This window comes from Carassius carassius, chromosome 32 (assembly GCF_963082965.1).
Source record: "Carassius carassius chromosome 32, fCarCar2.1, whole genome shotgun sequence".
NCBI classification, from domain to species: domain Eukaryota; kingdom Metazoa; phylum Chordata; class Actinopteri; order Cypriniformes; family Cyprinidae; genus Carassius; species Carassius carassius.
This window is the reverse complement of record NC_081786.1, coordinates 10,922,019-10,945,534: the sequence shown is the minus strand read 5'-3', so window position 1 is coordinate 10,945,534 and position 23,516 is coordinate 10,922,019. Positions and strand designations below refer to the sequence as shown.

The 23,516-nt window shown below is 41.9% G+C and overlaps 1 protein-coding gene across 5 annotated transcripts in view; it reads right to left on the bottom strand.

Annotated features, from left to right (window-relative positions):
* Positions 1-23,516, bottom strand: part of birc6 (baculoviral IAP repeat containing 6) — a 93,408-nt gene that overhangs the window by 47,956 nt on the left and 21,936 nt on the right. Inside the window, exons 14-56 of one of the 5 annotated variants that reach the window (XM_059520225.1) lie at positions 23,317-23,448; positions 23,080-23,211; positions 22,749-22,915; positions 22,338-22,471; positions 21,721-21,882; positions 21,501-21,632; positions 21,253-21,350; positions 20,894-21,041; positions 20,660-20,793; positions 20,418-20,564; positions 19,859-20,046; positions 19,462-19,761; positions 19,119-19,218; positions 18,337-18,551; positions 18,001-18,209; positions 17,547-17,893; positions 17,199-17,418; positions 16,962-17,098; positions 16,741-16,878; positions 16,450-16,580; positions 16,226-16,357; positions 15,889-16,104; positions 15,518-15,701; positions 15,222-15,425; positions 13,536-13,669; positions 12,819-12,978; positions 12,615-12,731; positions 12,087-12,244; positions 11,804-11,930; positions 11,430-11,540; positions 9,963-10,093; positions 9,744-9,871; positions 9,098-9,663; positions 8,483-8,658; positions 8,197-8,293; positions 7,894-8,088; positions 7,607-7,807; positions 7,182-7,461; positions 6,800-7,056; positions 6,505-6,613; positions 5,769-5,993; positions 4,523-5,414; positions 4,056-4,199 (exon numbers count right to left, since the gene is read on the bottom strand). In XM_059520225.1, coding sequence (XP_059376208.1) covers positions 4,056-4,199; positions 4,523-5,414; positions 5,769-5,993; positions 6,505-6,613; positions 6,800-7,056; positions 7,182-7,461; positions 7,607-7,807; positions 7,894-8,088; positions 8,197-8,293; positions 8,483-8,658; positions 9,098-9,663; positions 9,744-9,871; positions 9,963-10,093; positions 11,430-11,540; positions 11,804-11,930; positions 12,087-12,244; positions 12,615-12,731; positions 12,819-12,978; positions 13,536-13,669; positions 15,222-15,425; positions 15,518-15,701; positions 15,889-16,104; positions 16,226-16,357; positions 16,450-16,580; positions 16,741-16,878; positions 16,962-17,098; positions 17,199-17,418; positions 17,547-17,893; positions 18,001-18,209; positions 18,337-18,551; positions 19,119-19,218; positions 19,462-19,761; positions 19,859-20,046; positions 20,418-20,564; positions 20,660-20,793; positions 20,894-21,041; positions 21,253-21,350; positions 21,501-21,632; positions 21,721-21,882; positions 22,338-22,471; positions 22,749-22,915; positions 23,080-23,211; positions 23,317-23,448 — 8,315 coding nt within the window. The remainder of the gene's footprint in view (positions 1-4,055; positions 4,200-4,522; positions 5,415-5,768; positions 5,994-6,504; positions 6,614-6,799; positions 7,057-7,181; positions 7,462-7,606; positions 7,808-7,893; positions 8,089-8,196; positions 8,294-8,482; positions 8,659-9,097; positions 9,664-9,743; positions 9,872-9,962; positions 10,094-11,429; positions 11,541-11,803; positions 11,931-12,086; positions 12,245-12,614; positions 12,732-12,818; positions 12,979-13,535; positions 13,670-15,221; positions 15,426-15,517; positions 15,702-15,888; positions 16,105-16,225; positions 16,358-16,449; positions 16,581-16,740; positions 16,879-16,961; positions 17,099-17,198; positions 17,419-17,546; positions 17,894-18,000; positions 18,210-18,336; positions 18,552-19,118; positions 19,219-19,461; positions 19,762-19,858; positions 20,047-20,417; positions 20,565-20,659; positions 20,794-20,893; positions 21,042-21,252; positions 21,351-21,500; positions 21,633-21,720; positions 21,883-22,337; positions 22,472-22,748; positions 22,916-23,079; positions 23,212-23,316; positions 23,449-23,516) is intronic. The other 4 variants (XM_059520228.1, XM_059520226.1, XM_059520227.1 and 1 more) reach the window with 4 other exon arrangements.

Here is a 23,516-nt window from a genome sequence, read left to right as displayed (position 1 = left end):
GCAGATTGCTGGTGTGCCTTCCTGTTTATTATATGGCCAATGTAGAGTTTTCACTTGGAAGTTTTTAGCTATTTATTGGTCAATATTGACAAACATAATAAACTTTTCTATATTATTCATGTCTCCTCACCCACTCATTCAAGACGAACCTGTGTGCCCTTAGGGCTGTTATTTCCCCAGTGGTCTGGGGTGGCGTAGTCGACCATACATTGTCATACATATGCATATTTTGTGTTAAGAGTGTGGGAAAACACCCTTACGACCTCCTTTGCTTTTGTACCGCCACGTTACATAAAGTAACGCATTACACTAAAAATATCGGTAACTACACTACTTTACTAGACTATAGGAACGCGCTTTTCTGCGTTACCCAAGCCGTGTTTGCCTGTGTGTAAAGTTTTGTCTGTTTAAGTGGCGCGTGCATGCGTGCTGCCTGTGTGTGTGTGTGCTTGCCTGGGCACCGTTGCCATAGAGATCGATTTGAGTGACGTAGCTGCTGGTGCGAAGGAGAGGGAGATGGAGATGGAGACGGAGACAGGGGGTTTCGGCCAGTGGCGATATTCGCATTACTTTCAATTTATTGCTCGAAAGGACAAAAATATTCGTGTGAAATGCACTCTATGCCCAGGCGACAAGTGTCTTTCAACTGCTGCCAACTCAATGAGCAACCTGTCCAAGCATTTGTCAGCCCAGCATGGCAATACAAAACTTGTGGCGAAAGATCCTGCTCGCCGTTCATTTGAAGGAGTCACCCATCAGCCGACCCCGCCTAAACAAGCTAAGCTTTTCTCAAGCCTTGGAGCGCAGCAGGTAACACAAAACGAAATGAACAGGCTAGTTGCAGGGTTCATTGTAGAAGACATGCTTCCCCTGTCAACCATTGAATCACCCAGTTTTAGAAGAATTCTAGATAAAATACCCGCGACTCGCAAGCCAACGTCCGACAGGAAAACATTTTCCCATTACCTGGATAAGTGTTATTCCGACATGGAATCGAAGCTCAAAAGAACTTTTGAGTCCCTGGATCATGTGTCTACCACCGCGGACATTTGGTCCGCCAACAACAAAAGTTATTTAGGAATGACGGTGCACTGGATAGACAGCATTAGTTTTAAACGCGAGAAGGCTGCTCTTGCCTGCAAACGGGTGAGAGGAAGACACACTTACGATGTCATAGCTAGCGAAATAGAACAGGTTCACTCAGCCTTTGGACTATCGCATAAAGTAACAGCATGTGTCACTGATAATGGCAGCAATTTTGTAAAAGCCTTTAGAATGTTTGAATCCCATCCTGATGATGGGTCTGTCTCTGACGAGCTATCTGATGACGAGGAGGGGGAGGAGGAGGTCACTTTTACTGATGTTGCCGAAGCACTCTCCACAGAATCAGATGAGACATTTTCACTGCCGCCTCATCTGCGCTGTGCAGCACATACACTAAACCTGATCTCAAAAAATGACCTGGAGAAATGGCTGACCAGTAACAATGACTGTAAAGCACTTTACAGAAGTGCTCTCGCCAAGTGTGCAGCTCTCTGGACAAAAACTAGTAGGTCTACTGTGGCTTCAGACCAGGTTGAGGATGTGCTAAAAAGAAAGCTCATTGTACCCACTGCTACACGCTGGAACTCGACTCATAACGCCTTATCTCTCATCACAGAAATCCCAATCAGAGATTTAAACACCATTTTTTCTAGACTGAGTGTAAAGGGCATCACTGAGCGTGAGTATCAGTTCCTGAAGGAATATTGTGCAGTGTCAAAACCTCTTGCTGCTGCATTAGATATACTACAGGGAGAAGATGATTGCTACTACGGCACCCTCCTGCCAACCTTGGAGATTCTCATGTCAAAGTTGCTTGCGTTGAAGGATGGCCTTTCCCAGATGACAGCTGGCATGCCTGGTGCTATTGTACAGGTAAACACATATTGAATAATAAAATGAATAGGCCCTACACAGAAAAAAATAAAATAATAATAAGTTAAATTTACTTAATTAGTTTTTGCACTCATATTTTTTTTAAGTAAATTTCACATATGGAATTAAGTACTCTACTTAACTAAGTTAAATTAAAGTAACAAAGAAAATAAGTAATTTTTAACTTGGCTAGGAAATGGTTGAATATCTATTTAGTTGAAGTTTCCTTTTCAATACATTTCACACAAACAATATAACATTGAATTAAGAATTTACTTCGTTTTTTTATTCTTGCCTGAACTTTTTCACATAAATTACATGATGTTTTTTTCTGTAGTATTTACTTCACCACAAAATAATTTGTATCAGTGCCGCCTTAAATAATAGCTTGCAGTGTAGGCTATAGGCCTACAGTTTAATATAGCTGATGTAGCCCAAATTTATGAGGCTATAAAAGCTGTTAATTGAACTGTATATGTTTGTCTAATCAATGTACTATTTCATATTACAGGCAATCAAAGACAGATTTGCATCTGTCTTGGACAGCAAGGATGCTCTTATGGCTGCTGCCACAATGCCCAAATTCAAGCTCCGCTGGCTCAAAGATGAGAAGAGAAGAGATGCTGTTAAAACCATGCTAATTACTGAGTGTCGTGCCCGGATTCCTGAAGAGCCACTGATGAGACAAGCAGTTCAGAGCCCTGCCACCTCCAGTCACAATGACTTTTTTGAATTTGAAGAGGAGTTTTCCTACACCGCAGAGACTGAAGTCATGGAGTACTTAAAATTGCCCGGATCTGACTGGGAGGTTCTCTCCAGGTTCCCCAGGATTAAGGAAATTGCAAAGCAGTACAACACTCCAATACCGTCAAGTGCACCAGTTGAAAGGCTTTTCAGCCTTGGCAGTGTTGTTCTGACCCCAAGGAGGAACAGGCTGTCAGATAAAAGATTCGAAAGACTTTTACTTATGCGATACAATCGTTATTTCGAAGAATAGAGAGAAAAAATGAATTGAATGGAACTTTTTGTTGCACTTTCTGTTTTCACTGTTGCACTGTTACACTTTCGTTGCACTTTCTGTTTTGTGCATTGTGATAATTGCAACACACAATAATTCATCATTAATAGGTTCAAGAGTTTGTGACTTAGTATGTTACAGCCTTTGGAAGCCACATCTCCAGGAGGCAGAGGAGAGCGAGCTAAGGGGAAAATAATGTTTTTGGGATGATGCAAATTTTCTGTTTATTTAATTAATTGCAGTTTCCGTGTCTTTTTTATGGGCTTAAGTATATTTTAAATTGCGATTTTATTTTATGAGATAAAGTTACCTTTATTTTTATATTTTGCCATGAACCTAATAAAAAGCTGGTTTTGTTCTCAGGAATAGAGTTTTGTTCTCATGTTTCCCAAAGCCTGTGTTTTGAAACTTGTGTGTTGACCCCATTTTAAAATGACCCAACCATAGCTTCCTTTATCCTGTTGTTTGTGGATTTTACAGTGAGGCATATTTCTTTGTGCAGACGGGGATATTGTTCTTTCATATGGTTTTACATGCCATTTTGTATACATTTATACAATAAACACTATGCAGACAGGTGAATGATAGGGCTATGATGTTTGTCCATGTATCTACACAGTAAATTAAGAAACGGGAAAGTAAAGTAATAAGTAGTGAAGTTACTTTTCAAACGCAGTAACTAGTAAAGTAATCTCATTACAATTTACAGAAGTAACTAGTAACTAGTAACTAATTACTTTTTTTGAGTAACTACCCCAACACTGCTCCTAATATGCACCAATGTGTGGACTCCTGCATGATTGACAAGGATTTGAGGATAAATCTGCCCCCTAGTGGTGTCCTATCACAATCTGCCTTGAAAAGACCTGCAGCTCAGAGCCAGTGGAGGTTTAAATCCCTCTGAGATGATGTAAAGGTCAGGGTAATTTTCCTTGTAAGTGAAGAAGCTTTTCTGAGCTTTACAGCAACAGTAATAAATCATTTAACAGACTAACCAAGCAAAACAAGTTCTATATAAAATGAAATATCAGCTTAGAACAGCAATGTTTCAGCTTCAGATAGATTTTCAAAGCATATGCTGTAAGATTTTGTGCGTATGTGTGGGTGTGTGATCACCTACCGGACAGGGAGACTGAAGGAATACAGTAACTTTCTCGTCTTCGAGCATGAGTTGTAGGAAGAGCCGACGTATAAATCCAGAAATGTTCCCTGAGACCGGAACGTTCCCTCGCTGAGGAGCTGACTGGAACAGCTCACACAGAACCTTTACAAATTAATAATATAGAAATTATACTATTGTTCAATACATATAATGTGAATATATATTTCTTGATGCTAATCTTGGAATAATCTTTTCTGGTTTTAATATAAATTAAATGAGGTAATATAAATATATATATATATATATATATATATATATATATATATATATATATATATATATATGTGTGTGTGTGTGTGTGTGTGTGTGTGTGTGTATATATATATATATATATAGTGTGTTTTATATAATGTGTATATAGTTAGATTTAATTCATTATCTATGAAAAACATCAAATGAGACTCAAAAAAGCGCCCCAAACACACCTGTGCCATTAACCTCTGGTTGTTTGGATGGCAGGAGATGCACTGCAGGAAAAAAGCCACTGCGGCATTCTCAATGGCTGTCCTCTGCTGGGTGGTGAGTCCACTGCTGCGGGTCGTTGACACCAGTGAGTAAGACGCTCCTGCGGTGTGAGGTGCGGCACTGGCGTGTGAGGTGCTGGGTGATGCACTGTGCCCAGAAATACTTCTGCTGCTCCCACTGTTTGCACTGGCATTAGCAGCCCCACTGGAACTAGAGTGACACAGGAGAAACAACAGTGCTGTCCAGAGTGGGTTCACTTCTGGCCCACCCAACCAGTCCTTCATTGTGTGACTGTTTCCTACTTCGGTTAGAAACCGCAATACGGGCGCTGCCAGCTCAGGAGACAGTGGCGGCCTGTTTGCTGAGGATGACGAGGGTTGGTTGTGTGAGTATGAGCGTCTCTCTGCCTGTCCAGAGAATCCAGCAGGCAAGGGAAGGTCTGCGCTGACCAACAGGTTGCAGCAAAGGTCGGCTAAGCTGCGAACAAGCAATGAAGGCAGACCAGAGTCCAACAGCTGCTGGATGGCACCAGGAGACTGGGATGCAGCTGCCAGGGTCACCAACTGGCTTTCTGAGAGCGAGGTGGGCACAGTTACTGGTGTCCTGGCATGTTTGGAGTCATCTGTGAGGGAGGCGGCACTGTTTAAATCATGCTGCTTCTTGCCATCGTCTGTCATGGCCATACGGTTCTGTGCATTTGTCTGGGCAGCAGTGGGAGCCACAATACCCATCCAGGACATGAGCAGAGAAAAGTAACTGGGGTGGATATGGCACATGGAACAAAGCAGGCTGTCCACAGCCTTCTTTAAAACCATGTTAGAGGACAAAGACATCGACCAGTTGTACAACAACCTATAAGAGACAGAGAAAAAGACAAGAAACTCTTGAATTAATAATTCAGATTGCCTAAAAACAGCCTCATTATTTACTTATGCACCGAATCGTTATTGGGAAAGGCTGCTGCTGTTTTATTAGCTCCACGTACACCGCAAAGGTTGTTTTACTTTGTTCTACTCAGTATACATTAAGTATTCATACCTGAAGAGAGAATGAAATATAGAAGAATACGGGGAATATGTACTTTCAGCCTTTCCCAGTGCAGAGCACCAAAATGCACCTCGGGCATAAACATGCATTCATCCAAAACTTTTCCTTGAACATTTTGTATCAAAAGACTATAAAAGGATAGTGTGCTTGCAGACTCACTCGAAAAGCTCTCTGTTGAGCAGACCGGGCAAGTCGTAGTCCACAGGCAGCTCATAACTGTGCCATAAGACGGAGGCCACGCAGTGCAGATGTGACGGGGACGGCATGAGCAACCCATATTCCCGTGAGGGAGGAGCACTTGGACCCATATAGCTCGACGGAGAACTCTGCTTCAGGGCAGCAACCCGGGACGAATCGCACACCCACTGTAGCAGAGCCTGGATCCTATCACACAATCACAAACATAACCCATGACTTCACAAACCATATATATATATATATATATATATATATATATATATATATATATATATATATATATATATTTCTGGGACAAAAAATTTATTATGACAAGTCGAAATTTTGTGGGTCTTAAAAGATACTATAAGATATGAAGTTCCAAAATTCCAATTACAACAAAACTGTCAACTTTGTCAGAACTTGACATTTTATCTCATAACTTCAACTCTTTTTTTCTTATAATGACTTCATGCTTCAAAATTATGACTTTACATCTCAATTTTGATTTACATCATACTTGTGATTTATCAAAGCATGACTTTTTCTTACATCTGAGGGTCTCCCGTACTATACAAGTAAAAAAAAGACAAATAAAGGTAAATACCCAGCATTATGACACACAGTTATAGAGAAGCAACATAAAACCGACGCTGCAAAGAGTCTACGATCAAACTCACTTTATGAGAAATTTTCCATTATGATGTAAAGAACAGACCTGTCTTTTGTACCGGGGTCCTGAGTGGTACCTAGCTGGTAGAGAATATCTATAGTTGAGTCTGATGACAGGCCATTTAACCTCCCAAAGAGCAGCGGACTGTTTAGATCTACAACAAAAAATCAAACCCACCAATCAGATAAAAGGAGAGCCCAACAAATTCATGATGTCAGATCATTAAAGGTATGAACAAACTCAAACTCTCCGAATTGACACATAACACAAATCAGTGTGATATTGCTTGACATTCGAACAGCAGTCAGGCATTAACGAGAAACAATCTTCATAGTCTTACTGGCCAAATCAGTGCCGGAAGCAGCACAGTTACGCAGCAAGATGTCAATGAGTTTGAGGCCTATGCGTGTGGACTGAAGGCCGATTTTCACCAGCACCGCCTCAATGTTGGGCGAGTGCATCCCGCAGTATGGGGACATGAGGAGGGCGGCGCAGGTCTGCAGGAGGTTTGCTGTGGGAGCAGCAGCGCTGGCCATCATGGCCTCCAGATCAGAAACATGAGTCAAGCAATGGTGCAGCAACCGTAACCACCCAATGCTGAGAAAGAAAGAAAGAAAGAAAGAAAGAAAGAAAGGAAAATTAGATATTATAACATACAGAGGCTTGAAACAGGAAATAAAACTACTACGATTATTCTAGATGTCACAAATGATTTCCTATACCTGGTTTTAGAGACCTGGTCCTCAGAGGGCAGGAAAGGATTGTTTACAGTGGCAGAGGAAGTGTTTCCAAAAGCAGTCAGCCCCAAGAGCTTAATCTGTGAGAGGCCCAGTGTGCTGGCGTCCCGCGGCCGGTGCAACCTCAAACACACGGCAGATGCCACCTCTGCCTTTACCAGCTGGAATTTAATGTATGTGAGACCACTAGTGATGACTGGGGTTGACAGGGGAAGCATGTTTACACCATCTGCACTGATCTCCACAGACACTGAGGATGGACATGCTGGGAAAGAAAGAGAAAAATAATACTTTAAAAACAATTTTAGGCTAGTCCTTACTAGTATAAAAAGTTTCATATATGGGCCAGATAAAATATACTGCTGTGTCAAGTGGGGATCAATAATATTGCACTGTGTGTGCACACTCACTAGCAAGGGATGCCAGGTGAGGCTGTATGTGAATCTCCTTGAGCAGAACGGCAGCAGGCAGGTGGATTGTGAGATCGCACCAGGCCTCTTCAGGAAGGAATATGTAGGACCAAGCGGCAGAACGGGCCCGTCGATGTGGGGGGGTGGCCTGCAGCAGCACTTCCGCTGGCTGTGCTGTGGGACTGCTAGAGGTGATGGTGCCTGCAAGAGAACAGCATAAACTATTAATATAAATAAATTGCAAATACTTAGACGTTTATTTATGATTCAAAGCATGCTTTCTGTACCAAGAGGGGCAAAGTTGTGCAATCCTTCAGCATTGTCTGGTTCTGAGGTAAGCACTCGTGCTTTCAAGCTGCCATCTGCTGCTTTACCAGGCCCAGAGTCCAGAAACTTCATGATAGTGGACACCATGCTGCGTGCAGTGTTCACAATGGCTCGTGTGCTGGTGACCATGTTGTTACAGATGAGCTGCACACCACCTAAATGCGCACACACACACACACACACAAACACATACAGAGTCAGAACATACAGACCAGCTCAAACTGAGTTTTATATCTTTATCAAGTGTTAAAGTGTTGGCATACCCATGTCATGGAAGGCTTTCAAAGCCTCGCTGGTGTCAAGCACTCTCAAAATAAACCACAGTAAAGGCTCAGAGAGCTGACATGTTGATAGAGATCCCTGTAAAATATAAAAAAACACTTAACACTGACAAGGTGCAATGACAATCTTTTTATACTGTATGTCTATTCTCTAGAATGTGAAAATTATTTAATGTGTTCATGTTTTGTTTTTTTTCCAGTCCATAACATACTAGAATATACCACTGACCATTGTGTGGTCTCTCAGTTTCTCTGTGACGAGTCTTACCTGTCGGCCCATATACCCACAGGCCATGTAGGTGAGAATGGGCTGCAGCATGACCTGCACGGATGTGGCTCTTTTACTCAAAGTAGTCAAGATGGTGAAGAGGCCATCACCCACGGAGATGGCATCCAACCCACCATGAAAGTTCTCATGTTTGGTTAAGTGAAGCCCACTAGCACCTAGAAAGAGAGAGAGAGAAAAAAAATGCATTTAAACTTTTGGACAGTAATTGAATGTATATGAATTATATAATATAATTATTGCTGGGCAATGATTAATCACATCCAAACATTTTTGTGTACATAATATATGAGTGTGTATGGTGCATATTTATTATGTATATATGAACACACATGCATGCACGTATAGATTTAAGAAAAATGTGCTCGGTTTATATATTAAATATATTTATATATAATATAAATATTTACATGTAAATATGATCAAAATAAATAGTGTTTGTGTGTGTCTTTATATATACATAAATATACACAAAACACACACACATACATTATATAAACAAAAACTTTTATTTTGGATGCGATTAATCATTGCCAAGCACTAAATGTAATATAACTTTTTACTAATATTTTATTAATTTAAAATAAATTTCCATACCAATTATCATGGCCATGGCGCTGCTGTTGCACTGCCCCAATGCCGACAAGATCTGACTCATAATCTGCTGATTGGCCAAAACCAGGTCTGCCACACCCGCAGCGGGTCCCTGGTGCTGTGCTGTGCCCGCCGCCCCACACTCTTTGCTTCCACACACTTTTTCTTCATCCGAAACGCTGTCAGTGGCTCCACCGGCTGGAGGTAGCCTCCCACTGAACTCCCGATCACCTGACAGCGGCAGCATCACCAAAGCATTGACTAGCTTTAGGAGGTCAAACATCAGCTGGTCTCGTGTGGTCTCACCACACACAGCCTTAGCATCGCCAGGGCGGATGATATTGGCGAACAGGCCCCCGAAACAGGCACGAGCGCCCACAGAACTGTCAGAACCGCTGCGTGAGACCACCTTATCTGAACAAGTGATGTAGTGGTGAACCAGAAAAGTAATTGATTCAATGACAGCCAAGATGGTGGTCACAGAAACCACCTCAAAGTTCTGCTCCAGGGTGAACTCCAATAGCTTCACCTGTGCATCTAATGGACCCTGACCAGACTGGAATGGACCCCTAGAAGCAGATGAAAAACAAATAAAATGATTTAAAACAAGCACCAGTTTAATTACGTAAATGTTGAATTAATCATCTACCTCTCCGTAGACAGGATGTGCAACAGTTTAAGCAGAAATTCGCTGAACATCTGTGGACATGTGGAGGACAGGTGCACCTGCAACCTGGTTAAAAATTCCTGCAAGGCTTGTGTTGCAGTGGGGCCGACCTGGAAAGAGAGATGTAAAGGAGTACGTGAGGCATTTTTTAAATATATCATCATGAAACCAGGCATGCGTGTACCCTTCACAGCTGAATACCTGTGAGCTGTGCTGGCTGGTGCCATGAGGGTTTCCTCCAGACAGGAAGCGCACAAGCACGTGCACAAGTGTGGGGTCAGACACCATCTGCTGGGCTGTGCTTTCCTGCACACCCATCCCACTGCTGGAGGCTACAGATGCAACAAACACATTATCGGTGGAGTTAATCACGAAAGTGTGTCACCAGACTGTCTGCTTCTATAATAAGGTTGTAGAGGGGCAACACAACACGGTTCTGCTGAGCTGGCAGGATTCCCGAAGAGAAAACCCACATGTATAGAAATGCAGGTCTTCCAGTGGGAAAACCCACACATCTCAGGAACAATACCAGGTAGGGCTGCACGATATTGGGAAAAAATGACATTGCGATATTTTATTTTTCTGCGATATATATTGCGATATGAAATCTAATCTAATTTATTCTTACAAACAAAAATGGGGTGAGCACACTTACATTCTAATTTTAAATGATTTAAACATCAGAGTGTTATTTAAATTGGAGTAAACTTTGTTTGTAACTTTAGGATATGGTTTGAATTGTTAGAATATTAACTAACATGAACTTACCACAAGCAATACTTTTGTTACTATATTTATTAATCTTTGTTTATCTTAGTTTATAAAAACACAGCTGTTCATTGTTTGGTAATGTTACTTCACAGTGCATTAACTGTGTTAACAAATACTGTACAACTTTTGATTTCAACAATGAAGGCTATAGCCTAAGTGTTGAAATTAACAATGTTGTAGAAGTGCAGTTTAGTAATAGTAAAATGTTAAATAATGTAGTTAAATAGTTTAATAAATAGAACATTATTGTAAAGCGTTACAGATTTTTTTTTATACACCAATTCAGACGTCTTGTGAGTTCAGTGTTGAACAGGTCAGTTGTTTAAACCATTCATTAAATTGAATCGGTTCAAAGGAATCATTAGTTCACGAATCAGACGTGTACAGCACGCGTTGTGTAATTATCTCTGCAGTTTAGGATATCGCACAAGATTTGACAACACAGAAAACATTTCATCACTGGATAGTTGTTTCTTTTTTTCTCGACATGATTTTGATGATTATGATTAATATGCGTGAGGGAGAGAGAGCAAGACAGTGCTCGTGTTGTTTGAAGACGGAGAAGGTGAGCGTGCGCGCGTGGCCAGGGCACTCTCACGCTCTCTCTCTCTCTGCTCGTTCTTATAAGCGCCCTGTTAAACTGACAGGACTTAAAAACACATGCAAATTATAAACTTTCACTCTATGATGGTTAAGCAGTGCAATTAATCCGCGAATCACATTCGTCAAGGGCCGGGGAGCAGCTGGCCCGTACAGTTAATGAATAATGGATCAACTACGACAGCCTACATCACACATCCTGTGATGTGACTATCGTGGATACGTACATCGCGATATCGATGCTTAAACGACACATCGTGCAGCTCTAATACCAGGCTTGGCCATTTAGATACTCACCACTACCAGGCATATTGGTCATGAGGGTGAGACTGTGCAGGACAAGACACCACGTTCTCAGAGAAGTGTTGGGGTACCAGGCCAGCACTGACAGGAAACTGTTGATGGAGGCTGAGAGAGACAAGAATTATAGTTAATTATAGGCATAGATCATTTGGGTGTAGGTAACCGTAGCTAGTGAGACTAACACTTTAAAGTTTAAAAAAATGATTCTAGCAGGTTACTAGTTGGATCCTTATTTGTAGTAACACACAACACCAACTGTTCAACTTAAGATCCTGTTGAAACTCTGCCATCAACAATCCAAGCTCCTCAAAAAATACGCTAATAATTTCCACAGATCAAAGTGTTCTATCATTTGGTGGATGTCACACCTTGGTTAAGGGGGATTGTGGGCACTCTGCTGGAGTTAAAGAGAAAGATGTCTGAGCCGCTCTCCTCTGAACTTCCAGAGCAGGAACTCAAACTCAGCGTCAACCACAGCTGCAGCAAAGACTCCAACTAGACAGACAAAAAGTTAAAGATGGTGTCATTGTGTAACTTCTAATAACCTTTTGTAAAAAATTTTTTAATTTAAATCTTTTTTTAAATATGCCAAGGTTAGATTTTAGGGGAAACTCAGTTAATAGAAGTGACAAAACCAGACTTTGCCCGTACCTGAACATGATGCACTTGCAATAAAGAGAAAAGTTTGTTGAAGCAGGTGCTCAACATGGGAATGGAAGAGGGTTGTACCATCAGACAGCTGCTGGGGGGAGAGCTGTGGAACCCCCCACGCAAAAGAGAGTCATCTGTCCCATTTGCAGACTGGGCCACTGACACAGAAGAGGAACAAATGATAATGAAGAGAAAGGACGATACTAGTCAAATCATTTCAGGAAAAAAACCCTTAAAAACAGGGTTCCCACACCTTTGCACCAGTAAAATTTTATCTGCAATTACCAGAAAATACATTTTATAAATTGTAAACCTCATAAATGATCAATTTCTACAAAAAGGAATGTTTTAGAACTGAGTCTGACATTGAAAAATGTATGCTCATCATACACTATTCAATATTTTATTAATAAATTGACAAATTTTACAATGCTGGAAATAATACATAAATAATAAACAAATGAATACAATTTCCTTCTGATTTTCTTTTACCGTAGGAACCCTATACACATGATTTTGTGTTTGTACCAGATGGAGATGTGGACGTTAGCGCCTGCAATATTGCATCTGCCTCCAGTGTTGCCATCATCTTCAGCATGAGTTCTGCCTGCTGTTCTAATCCCACCTCCAGTCGAGCGTCCAGTGCTGGGATAAAAATTACTTTAGCACTCAGATTTTATTATACATTTATTCTAGATACTTTTTATTTTATTGATTTCTTTTACTTCTCACCCTGAGACACAGACACGGAGAGGTTCTGAGATCCAGGCTTCTCTGTAGTGGCAGCCGCAGGGGGTTTGGACACGGGTATGCCCACACCCCCAGTGTAGGGGTTATAACTGTAAGAGCCGTAGTCAGCACCCCAGTAATCGTACCAGGTACTGCTGATCGGCTGCAAGGGAGAACAAAGAACAAAAAAAAAAAAAAAAAACTCAGATACTAGTCTCTGAGAAAAACTGAAAAATATTTTACTGGAAAAGGGGTTAAAACATTGGCTTTGTGTAAACCATACAATCAAACTTTTACTACTAATCTTTGATTACATAACACATGCAGTATAGGGGTGAAACAGTTCACTTCCCAGGGTTCTTAATACAGGTTTAAATAAATGTTGTGTGTGAATTATAATGTGTTTGCTTTCAATAATAATTATGGTTATTTTCTGTCACTAAATCACTGTACTTTCAGACATTTCACAATGTAAATGTCTGTAAACGGTGTGCTGTATTTTCCAGCAATTGTGATCATAAAGTTTATTTGAAAAGAAAATGAGTAATTGGATGGATATGAGAAAGTCAAGAGCATATGGGTCAAAACAGCCCATACTCTAGCAATGTACTAAAATAAAACAGTTACCACAGAACCATGAGAAGTTTTAACCATTACACCCCAAATGCTGAAAGACAAAAAAAAAAAAAAAAAAAAAGATGAAGAGAACAAGGTCCATACCTTAAAAACCTTGGCGGCGAGTGGATCTTTTTCCAAATCAATATCTAAAGGATCAATATCAACATCCATCAAGTCTTGTAGCAAGTCAAAGTCAATGTCTTTATCTTTTTCCAAAGATGACAGTGGAGGAGCACCTTTGGGCAACGAAAAGATGTTTAATATTGCAAGAGCAGCGTACCAAGAGAAGCAACTACACAGACAGCCTTCTTTAGGACGTCCGGCCATCAAACTCCTCTCAGAAAGACAGGGTGCCAGAACAGTGGATCGTTGACCCATTTATAGGGATGCACCGGTTGACCAGCAATAAATCGGAACCTGCCGGTTTTTGCTTAAAATACGTGAACGGCAATCGGCCGGTTTTTGGTCTTTTTCGGCCGATTTTTCCAGATGTGCGCCCGGGTGCACAGACTACATTGTAATCATTCGCTATGTCATCTGTGTGGAAGTATTTCGAAATCTGTGCGCAGGACACGGGCAGTCGTTCAGCACTGGAAGTGCAGAGCTACATGGCTGAGGCACAGGCGAACAGCTGTTTTTGTACTGGCGCACAAAATATGAGTCCATTTCCTGTGCACACTGAAGCTTCGCGAGCGTACTGTACCTGTCCAAGCCCCGCCCAAGCGGAGACAGTGAAGGGGTGTTCAGCTCTACTTCTCGCGTGTTGGATGAGAAACGAAACGGACTAAACTGAACTTTTTTTTGTAAAGAAGAACTTGCATACACGTTTGAAAAGCTAGAAGTAAACGTCAGTTCTGTATAGGATGATTATTTTTATTTTACCTTAAAATTACATCGACTTAATTAGATTTAAAAATCACCTGCTGTAGCACAATGAAAAAAAGGGTTTCATTCATCCAATTAAAAAATTTTAGGGTAATGATTCACATCTATATTTTTTTAACTTGAGAGAGTTATTTATTTTTCATTGGCTCAAGAAAAAAATATCTGAATCATTACCCTATTTTTTTTTTTTTAATTGGATGAATGAAACACTTTGCATCTTATTGAATGTGTGTTGATTTTGGTGTTTGGACTGTAGAATTATGCAGTTATTGCCTTTAAATTCACATGGTTAAAGTTAATCTTTTAATTTAAGGCTAGTTCTACGTAGTTTCAACCCAATTCAAATACAAAAGCTAAATGCTGATGTCTGTACCATCTATGTTTGTATTGAATGTAGGCTACTTACTGTGCAGTTACTGCCGTTAATTTCAGATGGTTATGGTTATTGTTTTCAATAGCCAAAAGCCAGTTTTGCCTATTAAATACCAAATAAACATCTTGTTTCCGCACACTTTCCTTCTTTCTTGTTTGTTGCTTAAAGAAAAAAACAAAACAAAAAAAACGGAAATCGGTATCGGAATCGGCCAGTTTGCTTGTAAAAAATCGGTATCGGAATCGGCCATGAAAAATCATGATCGTGCATCCCTACCCATTTTGAATGAGTTGTGACAAATTTAAACCAATGATAAAATCACCGGCAGCTACAGGTTTTGCATGTATCTAGAGTCAAAATCATCTGCACTGTTCCAACCTCCTGTCCACTGCATTATACCTCTATTACAAACACAATGCAAAAATACATGCAGCTCATCTAAGAGAGGAAAAAAAACAAACATCAGAAACAAAAGAAAGGTGGGGGTCCGTGTGAGGTGACGTGCTATTCGGGCGGGGTTACCAACGCACTTTGGAACACAGAGGATGATGTCCCGGGTGTACCTGCGATGATATCGGGTCCCAGAGGCTCATCGATGGTATCCACCAGTGGGATGGGGGTTGGCTGGGGGAGCGAGTCATCGGAATCCAATACTACAGAGGAAGAGGCGGCACCGGCCTCATCTGCCCCCGCCCCCTCCATCCCATCCATACACACTGGAGACAACAGTTCTCCTGCAAACAGATGACAACATCTTAATATAAAACATGTATGACAGTCGATGGACCGCTGAGAACGTCTTTTCAAACCTAAAACACATACACACCTGCAATGATGTCCTGCAGCATGCAGGTGAGCGAATATTGGGCCCAGGCTCCACCCCATGAGATGTCCCCGCGGTTAAAGTCTGTTCCCACCAGTAACAGCAGTAACCTCTCCAGCTGCTGTTCTGAAACCACCTCACACAGGTGGATTGTGGGTCGTGTTGCATTTGCTATTCTGGCCAACACCTGACCAGGCGAAGGAGATTCATTTAGAAAAATTGAAACAGATATGGTCAATAACAAACACTATCATCCAAAAGTTTGAAGTCAAATGTAACAGACCCCAAAACTTTTTAATGGTACTGTATCAAAATTCTATAGCTTTCAAAACAAGCACTTTTTCCCCTTCTGTGAGTCGAAAAGTATGTTGCACCTTGCAGACGAACAGCAGCAGGTCTGCGTGACAGGTAAAGTCCATAGAGAGGAGGAAGAGAGCGAGCTTCTGGACAACGCAGATGCAGCGCTCATGAGACAGCGTGAAGGGCAGGAGCTCCACCTCAGGGGTCTCTTTTGCCACCGATACCTCTGAGTCCAAGGTGGAGCGTGGCCATTCAGCTGTCCGCCTCAAACGGATCAGATCTTTAAAGTGCTGGGGAAAACAAGGACAACAGGGTTAATGTTACAATCTGTTCAAAGGATGCTTTTTTACCGAATGCTGTTCCACACTCAGCACTAAGGGATAAGGAGTTAACAAAAGCTTGGATTCTCACCTTGGACGTGGCTTGTTTGAGTTTGGCCTGTTCCACCAGCAGCTTGTAGGAGGAGCCTTTGTTGCTCTGGATTTTCTCTTTCTCGATTTGCTCTACTAAAGCCTTCTGTTTGGCTTTCAATAAATTCAACTGCTGCATTGAAAGGAGAACTGATCAACACCCACACTATACATGATAAGGAAAATATTATATGAGCAAAGGATGTTTGTGAGAGACACATGTACCTGTTTATGGTGGACTAGCTGTTTGCGGATCTTGCGTGAATATAGACGATCTAAACTGCTGTTGTTGCCTTTGGCGGATCTGCTTGGGTTCTGAGACTGCAGACTGTTGTTTATGAAACTCCACTGGTTCCCTGGTAGATTGGAAAGAGGATGGACATTACCGTTAAAAGAGTCTTGGTGAGCATAACAGACTTTAGAAACACTGAAGAAACATTCGATCATACAAAACATTTTAAAGTTTTTAAGAACTACAAAAACAGTGGATTTTCAGTTCAAGTTTAATCATTTCACCTGTAAAAGATCTTTCTCTGTCTTTAACCCCTAGAGGTTTCTTAGCTGCAGAGGCTTCATCTTCCACACTGGCCACATAGTCGAGCAGTCGAGAGACCAGCATGACCACCCAGCTGATCATGGGGATATCCAACACGCCTATAAACACATACAAATCTGTACCATAACCATAAACGCACATAGACACACATTACAAATAAAACTCTTTCTCAAACATTCACCTTCTGTCCTGCGGTGCTGTGCTGCACTAGTTTGTTGCAGAGGGGATAACAGTGTGTCCAGAAGGTTCAACAAACCCTCCAGAACCCCACTGTTACTCAAAGATCTTTGGCCAATACAGGACAGCAACATAAAAACCCTGAGGAAATGAAAAGACGGACATATGAGGCCCGGGTATCCTTTAGGAATAGTTCTGATAATGTTATCCAACTTCTGCAAGAGTGTGTTGTTTGTGTTACCTGTCCTGAGGAAAGATGAGCGACTGCTCAGAGTTGTAGAGCTCCTGAAGGACGTTTGACAGGAACTGGCCCCACCACCTCTCGCCTCCACACAGCTGCACCAGCAGCAGACCAGCATGCAGACGGATCTTAGGAGTTCCGCTGATGCACAGCTGCTTAAAGAGCTCCTCACACGCCTGGGCGTGAAACGTGTTCTGCAACACTGAGGGCACGGAGTGACCTGAGCGAGAGAGAGAGAGGGAAACCATTCATTCTGACATTTAAACTAAAGAAATGCTAAAAGGGCATTTCAAATGCAATGTAATTTGAAAAAAAGTGAGGTGGTGTTGGAAAGGTTGCCTCCCTCACCATTACAGCAGTGCAGCAGGCTGAGCAGTGTGTCCAGAAGGTATCTGATGATAGTTCGGAGCTGCTCCGTAGAAGAGTTCTGGACCAGCTCTCTGGGGTCGTAGCTCTCGGGCAGGTGTTTCCGTGTGGCTCCGAGAGACACGCGCAACCTCTGGACAGCATGGTGAGCCAGGTTGAGCTGCAGCTGGAGCTGAATGCAGTCTTGGTAAGCAGAGAAAACACGGGAATCCTCTTCAACTGCTTTATCGGGCTTGCGCAGGAAGTACTGTGCATTATTAGCACTGTTAAGAGGTGGCAGATCGATGTTCTGAAGTAGCGTCTCAAGTCGATGACAGGCCAGATTATACCTATAAGAGTAAAATAAAAATCTTGCTGACCCCAAAATTTTGAATGGTAGCAGTGGCAGCTCATTTAAAATATTGAACGCCAATGGCAGCTTTTCAGCCTAACTGACCTGCACTGAATGTCCTCCTGCAGGGCCACCATCATTGACAAATGTTGATCCAGATCTGGCTGACTGGCAGCTTCACTCTCTCCCCTCAGAGGATCATGCATCAGCTTCAGTTCACTTTCCCATGGCAGGATATATGTGTGGCCGTAATAGAAACCCAATGGGATTTTAGCCCGAGCATTAGTGCTGCCGTATCGACCAATCACAGTGATCTGGGGGGAAGGGCACAGAGTGACAGTGATGTCTCTACATAAAAATTATATTCTCTGTGCTAAAGTTTATAGAAAGCAGACTGCTATGAGCCCTGTGCAGATTTGATTATGCTAAATGTGTATAAACCTTCATGAATCTGCAGACGGGAGGAGGCAACAAGTCGTGAAGAATCAGTGAGTGTGTGCTGATATCTGTGGCGACCACGAGCCGCCTTCCATCCACCTCCTCCCCGAGAGTCCAAATGTCGATGGAAAGGGAGGCCAAGTCAGCGCATGTGGGGATCAGTGCATCTGTCAGCAACACCGGCCGGCCGAAATCTAGAGTCACAAACCGCCTTGCACCTACAAAGTGACAATCAGTCTTTACGTCAAAATGATGTTGGCAAACCAAAGCATATAGCAAATGCACCGCACAGATCGCGGATCCGCAATGAGGAAGAAACAGACCATGTACCATCAACCAAGAAGCCAGGACTCACTAGGAGGCCTCAGCAGACTTCAAGATGTGGGCCTCAAGATAACTCAAAAAGACAAAGCTTGCTCTAAAACAACTCAAAATCAAGGTAATTTTTATTATAATTTACCAACTTTCTTGAAAAACCTGGATATATGAGAAAGCAAAGTGTGATTTCTTGGAAAAGTTGCATGAATAAAATTGTAAATATATATTTTTAATTTTAATTTTTAGCTTTTTTGATAGGAAATGATAGGAAGTCTAACCCTTCATTATGATAGGAAAGTATGTAAACAAGAAGCAAAAGGTGGGGGTGGGTTCAGGAAAGGTCTGTGAGCCAGAACTAAGGACGCCAGGGCGCAACAGAGATATTTACCGGCATGCTGCCCTTTATTGTTTGCCCTGGCACCCTGGTTGAGATCCACTGTTCTAGTGTGAGAGCTAATGTGTAGTACCTGAATGCATCCGTTCGATTATTATGGACTGATGTGGTGGAGGCTGAAGAAAGTGAGAGGCTTGCGAGATTGCCAATGCCAGGCCACTTCCTATGGGGTTCTGTAATGAAAACATACCAACACACATTAGCTGAACGCATCTCAAAAGTTCAACTAAAGAAGGTAAATAACGCACAGCCCCTTACAGGAAAATAACATATCTTTTATGCTACCTTACCTATTAGCCTCTGCTATTATGCAATATGTTCCCTTAAATCCATTTTGGAGTATTTTTGATGAGAGAAAATGAAACCCTGCTAAATAATAATCATTATATAAGCAGGAGGAGGTTTTCAGAACTTACTGGTTTGGCTTTCTGTGTGTTTTTGTTCTGTGCTGAAAGGTTCACAGGGGGAGGATCAATGACGGATCCAGGGAAGAGCTGAGCCAGTTCCACACTAATAGCCGCAGACACTGCCTCATTCGGTGGGGTGAGAGGCGGTGTCATGAACAGCGGTGTAGTTTTAGGAGTGGGCGGGATGACGTCAGAGGGGTGAATGAAGAAGCCTGGAGCGGAGGACGGGTTGGATGGCACTGAGTTGACAACGCCTGATGCTGCAGTGGCTGCGGTGGTCTGGTGAAGTTTGGCCTCCAGCTTCGCCTTCTGTTTCATAAGATAACAAATTACATAAAGTCAAAGTACTGAAATTATCAAGACATCGAGATTATTAAAATGAATGAAGAATGCATTCATGTATGACCTGCTGCTGGAGTTTTAGAAGCTGTTGCTGCTTCTCCTGAAGAACTTGAAGCTGCTGTTCGGCAGACACCATTGCATGAGACAGGGACTGAAGGGCCACCTGTGCAGCTGAGCTAAGGGCCGTGGAAGCCTCACCAACGCTCCCAGCAGACAGCCCTGTCACTGTGGGCGTCACCCCAAAGGTGCTCACTATAGAAGAATGTTAAGGGAAACAAGAACAGATTTTAGCGCTAAAGATACGTTCACCTTAACCAGTGCTCAGCTAAATTCTGCGTGCAAAATCCAGTAATTTAATTAGAAATCAGATTGGGTTTTTGCAGATTTTGCAAAAGGTTAAAGATTCTCATACAAATTGTCAGAAGTTACTTGCTTGGCTGCTTGGTTTGAAACTCACATCGATGTGAGCTGTGCCTCATGCTACACTTTTGATAATGGAATTTTTATTGCCTGCAAAACTTCATGTAGTCTGACCACACCTTAAAGATGAGGTCCGCGATGACGCGGTTGGTGGCAAAAGAAACAAGATGCGAAAGAGAGGAAAAGGAAAGTAGGTTATGTACCGGTGAACATACTTGCATCATCCCTCTCCACCCTGGTGCCATCACTGGTGGAGATGCAAGTAAAGTGTAGGGGTTCGACCTCCAGCAGGCCAGTCAAAGCTGTAAAACTGCCCTCTGCGGCCCCGCTGCTGTTCACCTTTCCATTACCTGACATTAGACCCAACAACCATTACATGTTTGCCTTTCCTATTTGGATATTTATTGATGAATGTAAGTGCTTGAGGAAGAATGTATTTACACACCTGAGAGAATATCGGACAAGTCGATCTCATCCGACTGGACCCCAATGCTGCTGCTAAAGGCATTCTTACAGGAAGACCCGCTCACCTCCAGGTCAAACAGTACTGGGTCAAATGGAGACCCATATAGACCATATCTGAATAGAGAGGACCATGACAAAACCATTTCATTTCCTTAAAACAAATCACTTTTACATGCTCAGAAAAAGCTTTTTTGTTCTAGTATATAAAGCTGACCTGGTCTGCAACAGCGCCTCAAGTGGAGTCAGGCGGTCCTGCAGCTGCCGAGAGACAGCAGTGAGCAGAGAGGCGCAAGCGGTACTGCAACCAGCCAGGTCCTCATCTTTCACATAATTTAACAGTACAAAGTACCAGAAGACAGATCCTGAAAAACAGAGAAAGACAGTTACAAAGGCATTTTAACATTTTTAATAAAATAAGTGCATATTTATTTCTGCACAATTAAAAAAAAACGTTGAACAGTAGTATAGTTTAATAAATAGCTTATGTTTTTGAATGAAACAGCCTTTTCACGATAACAAAATTAAATGGCACTATAAATGTTCAACATTTCTAATTAAAAAAATAATAATTACCTCCTGTGGCAGCAGCAGGCAAATAAGGCATATTATCCAAAAGGGCTTTAAATAGAGCCTGGCCAAAACCCTGCTGACCAGGGTCTCCTTTACCGGTACTGAAATATCAGACACACATACATCCATTAGACTTAATGAACAAGGCATCACTGTCTCTGAATAGGTTAAATGGACAGTCTGGTTCATTAGTTCTGCAATGAGACTACAAGACTGAAGATCAGAAAAATACAGTGAGGTTGCAAACTCACCTAATACAAAGTGCAAGAAAGCGAGAGCATTTATGAGCTATACTGCGTCCAGCCTCAAAGAAACACGCCCTGATGATTTCCGTCAGCCGTCTCCTAGTTTTAGTCAAAAGCCCCTCCTTCCCCTCTCTCAAACTAAAGGAGGAGGCATTATAAAATTCCTTAAAAGAGGCAAGAAATAAAATCGAGAGACTAAAAATACTAGCTCACTGTGGCACCTCACCTGCAGGATCCGTTGGAGTAAACCCCTGCCAGCCAGCAGAGAACGTCCAAAATAAGACTCTGACAGTGTTCTGAGCTCTGCCCGTCTTCTCCATGCTTACACAAACCTCTTAGCAGCTTGTCATGGAGCTCAGGAAACTGAAGCATTGCACAGCGTTGCACTCTGGGAAATAAAAGCAGACAGACAGCACATTCAGACAATACTGTATTCTTTAAAATGCCTCACTAAAACAAGGTAATTCCTTTCTTAATGTGCAAACTAATACATGCATTGCATACACTACCATTCAAACGTTTGAGTGTACGATTGTTTACATATTACATGTGTGTGTACTGTGTATATTTATTATGTATATAGATTTATTAGATTTATATGTATATACATATATTTGAAATCAGCATATTAGAATGTTTTCTGAAGAATCATGTGATATTGAAAAATTCTGCTTAGCCTTCATAGTAATTATATATGAATATATATTAAAATAGGAAACAGTTATTTTTAATATATCAGAATTTGACGGTTTTATTGTATTTTTGATTAAACAAATGCAGCTTTGGGGAGCATAAATCCAAACTTATGAATGGTAGTGTATAGTGCATACATTTATCTCTTACCGTTCTTTGGGTACAGACGTTTTCTTAAACCTCCTAATTGTAACAGACACTTCCTGGAGCAAGTCACAGCCCCGCAGGTTATCAGGCTTTTTAGGGGCAGACTGAGGATCGGCTTTAGAAGTGGAGGCCTTTTCCTGAAAAGCAGCGAGATGTTATGAAAATTAAAGCTGCCATGTTGGACATCATTTGGCCTTTACCTCTGTGCAAAGAGCACAAATCAAGTGAAGAGTTCTTTTTTTATGAAGCAATGCAGCTTTACAGCCACTAGAGGGGTCTGTATACCAGTTAGACAACTGAAGATCACCCCCAAACCAGCATTCAAAGCTATGAGGTCAGTTTTGAAATGGCTTGAATGAACACAAAGGATTACACACTTCAGTTTAAAATGCCACAAAAGTGTTTGTACTGTACCTTGGTGGCCTGAGCCCTTTGCAGCAGGGATGAGAGCGAGTGAGCTTTACTACTGTGAGGTTTGGCTGAGGGCATCCTCACCACTGGCCTCAAGCTCTCATCCAGACCCTTATCATTCGCTGCCTTAATGTGCACCAAGAACGAACGATACTTCCCCCCTGCCATGCCTAGAAATGGGAATGAAAGGAAAATTTGTGTTGCATATTCACACAAGTTAAATACTGCAGTTCTGTACAGTTGTTTCTTTTTTTTTTTGTTTGGTTTTCTGGCACATTGCAGGAAGGGAGGAAGTGGTTGCTTTAAATGGCTTGTGATGACTGTTCGGGCGAACCTTTGAGGAGTTTGGGACTTGTAAGGCTAAGCATCCCTGCGTGTCCAGAAAGATCCAGTCCACTGGACAACCACACGGGCCCACACAGGATATCATCTTTGTGCTCCTGCAGGAACGGACACAGCCTGGAGCCTGAGACAGACACAGATGTAATATTAAAGAACACATGACAGACGTTAGCATAACAAGTGAATGTTTTCAGGTGGTCAAGATGGCTTAATCATCTGGACTCTTTACCTGGCGACTCCTCGATGTCCATGAACTGGATGTCCTCTGAGAAATCATGCAGATGTGGCTGTCCGTTCTTCTCTCCATTTGAGTGCAAGACATGAGACAATGGGAAAACAATCTGCCTGTCCACTGCTGTCTCTGCAGGTACAAAGTTTTACACAACAAAAGATTAATTCAGGGAATAAAATCAGATCAAACTATTCCCC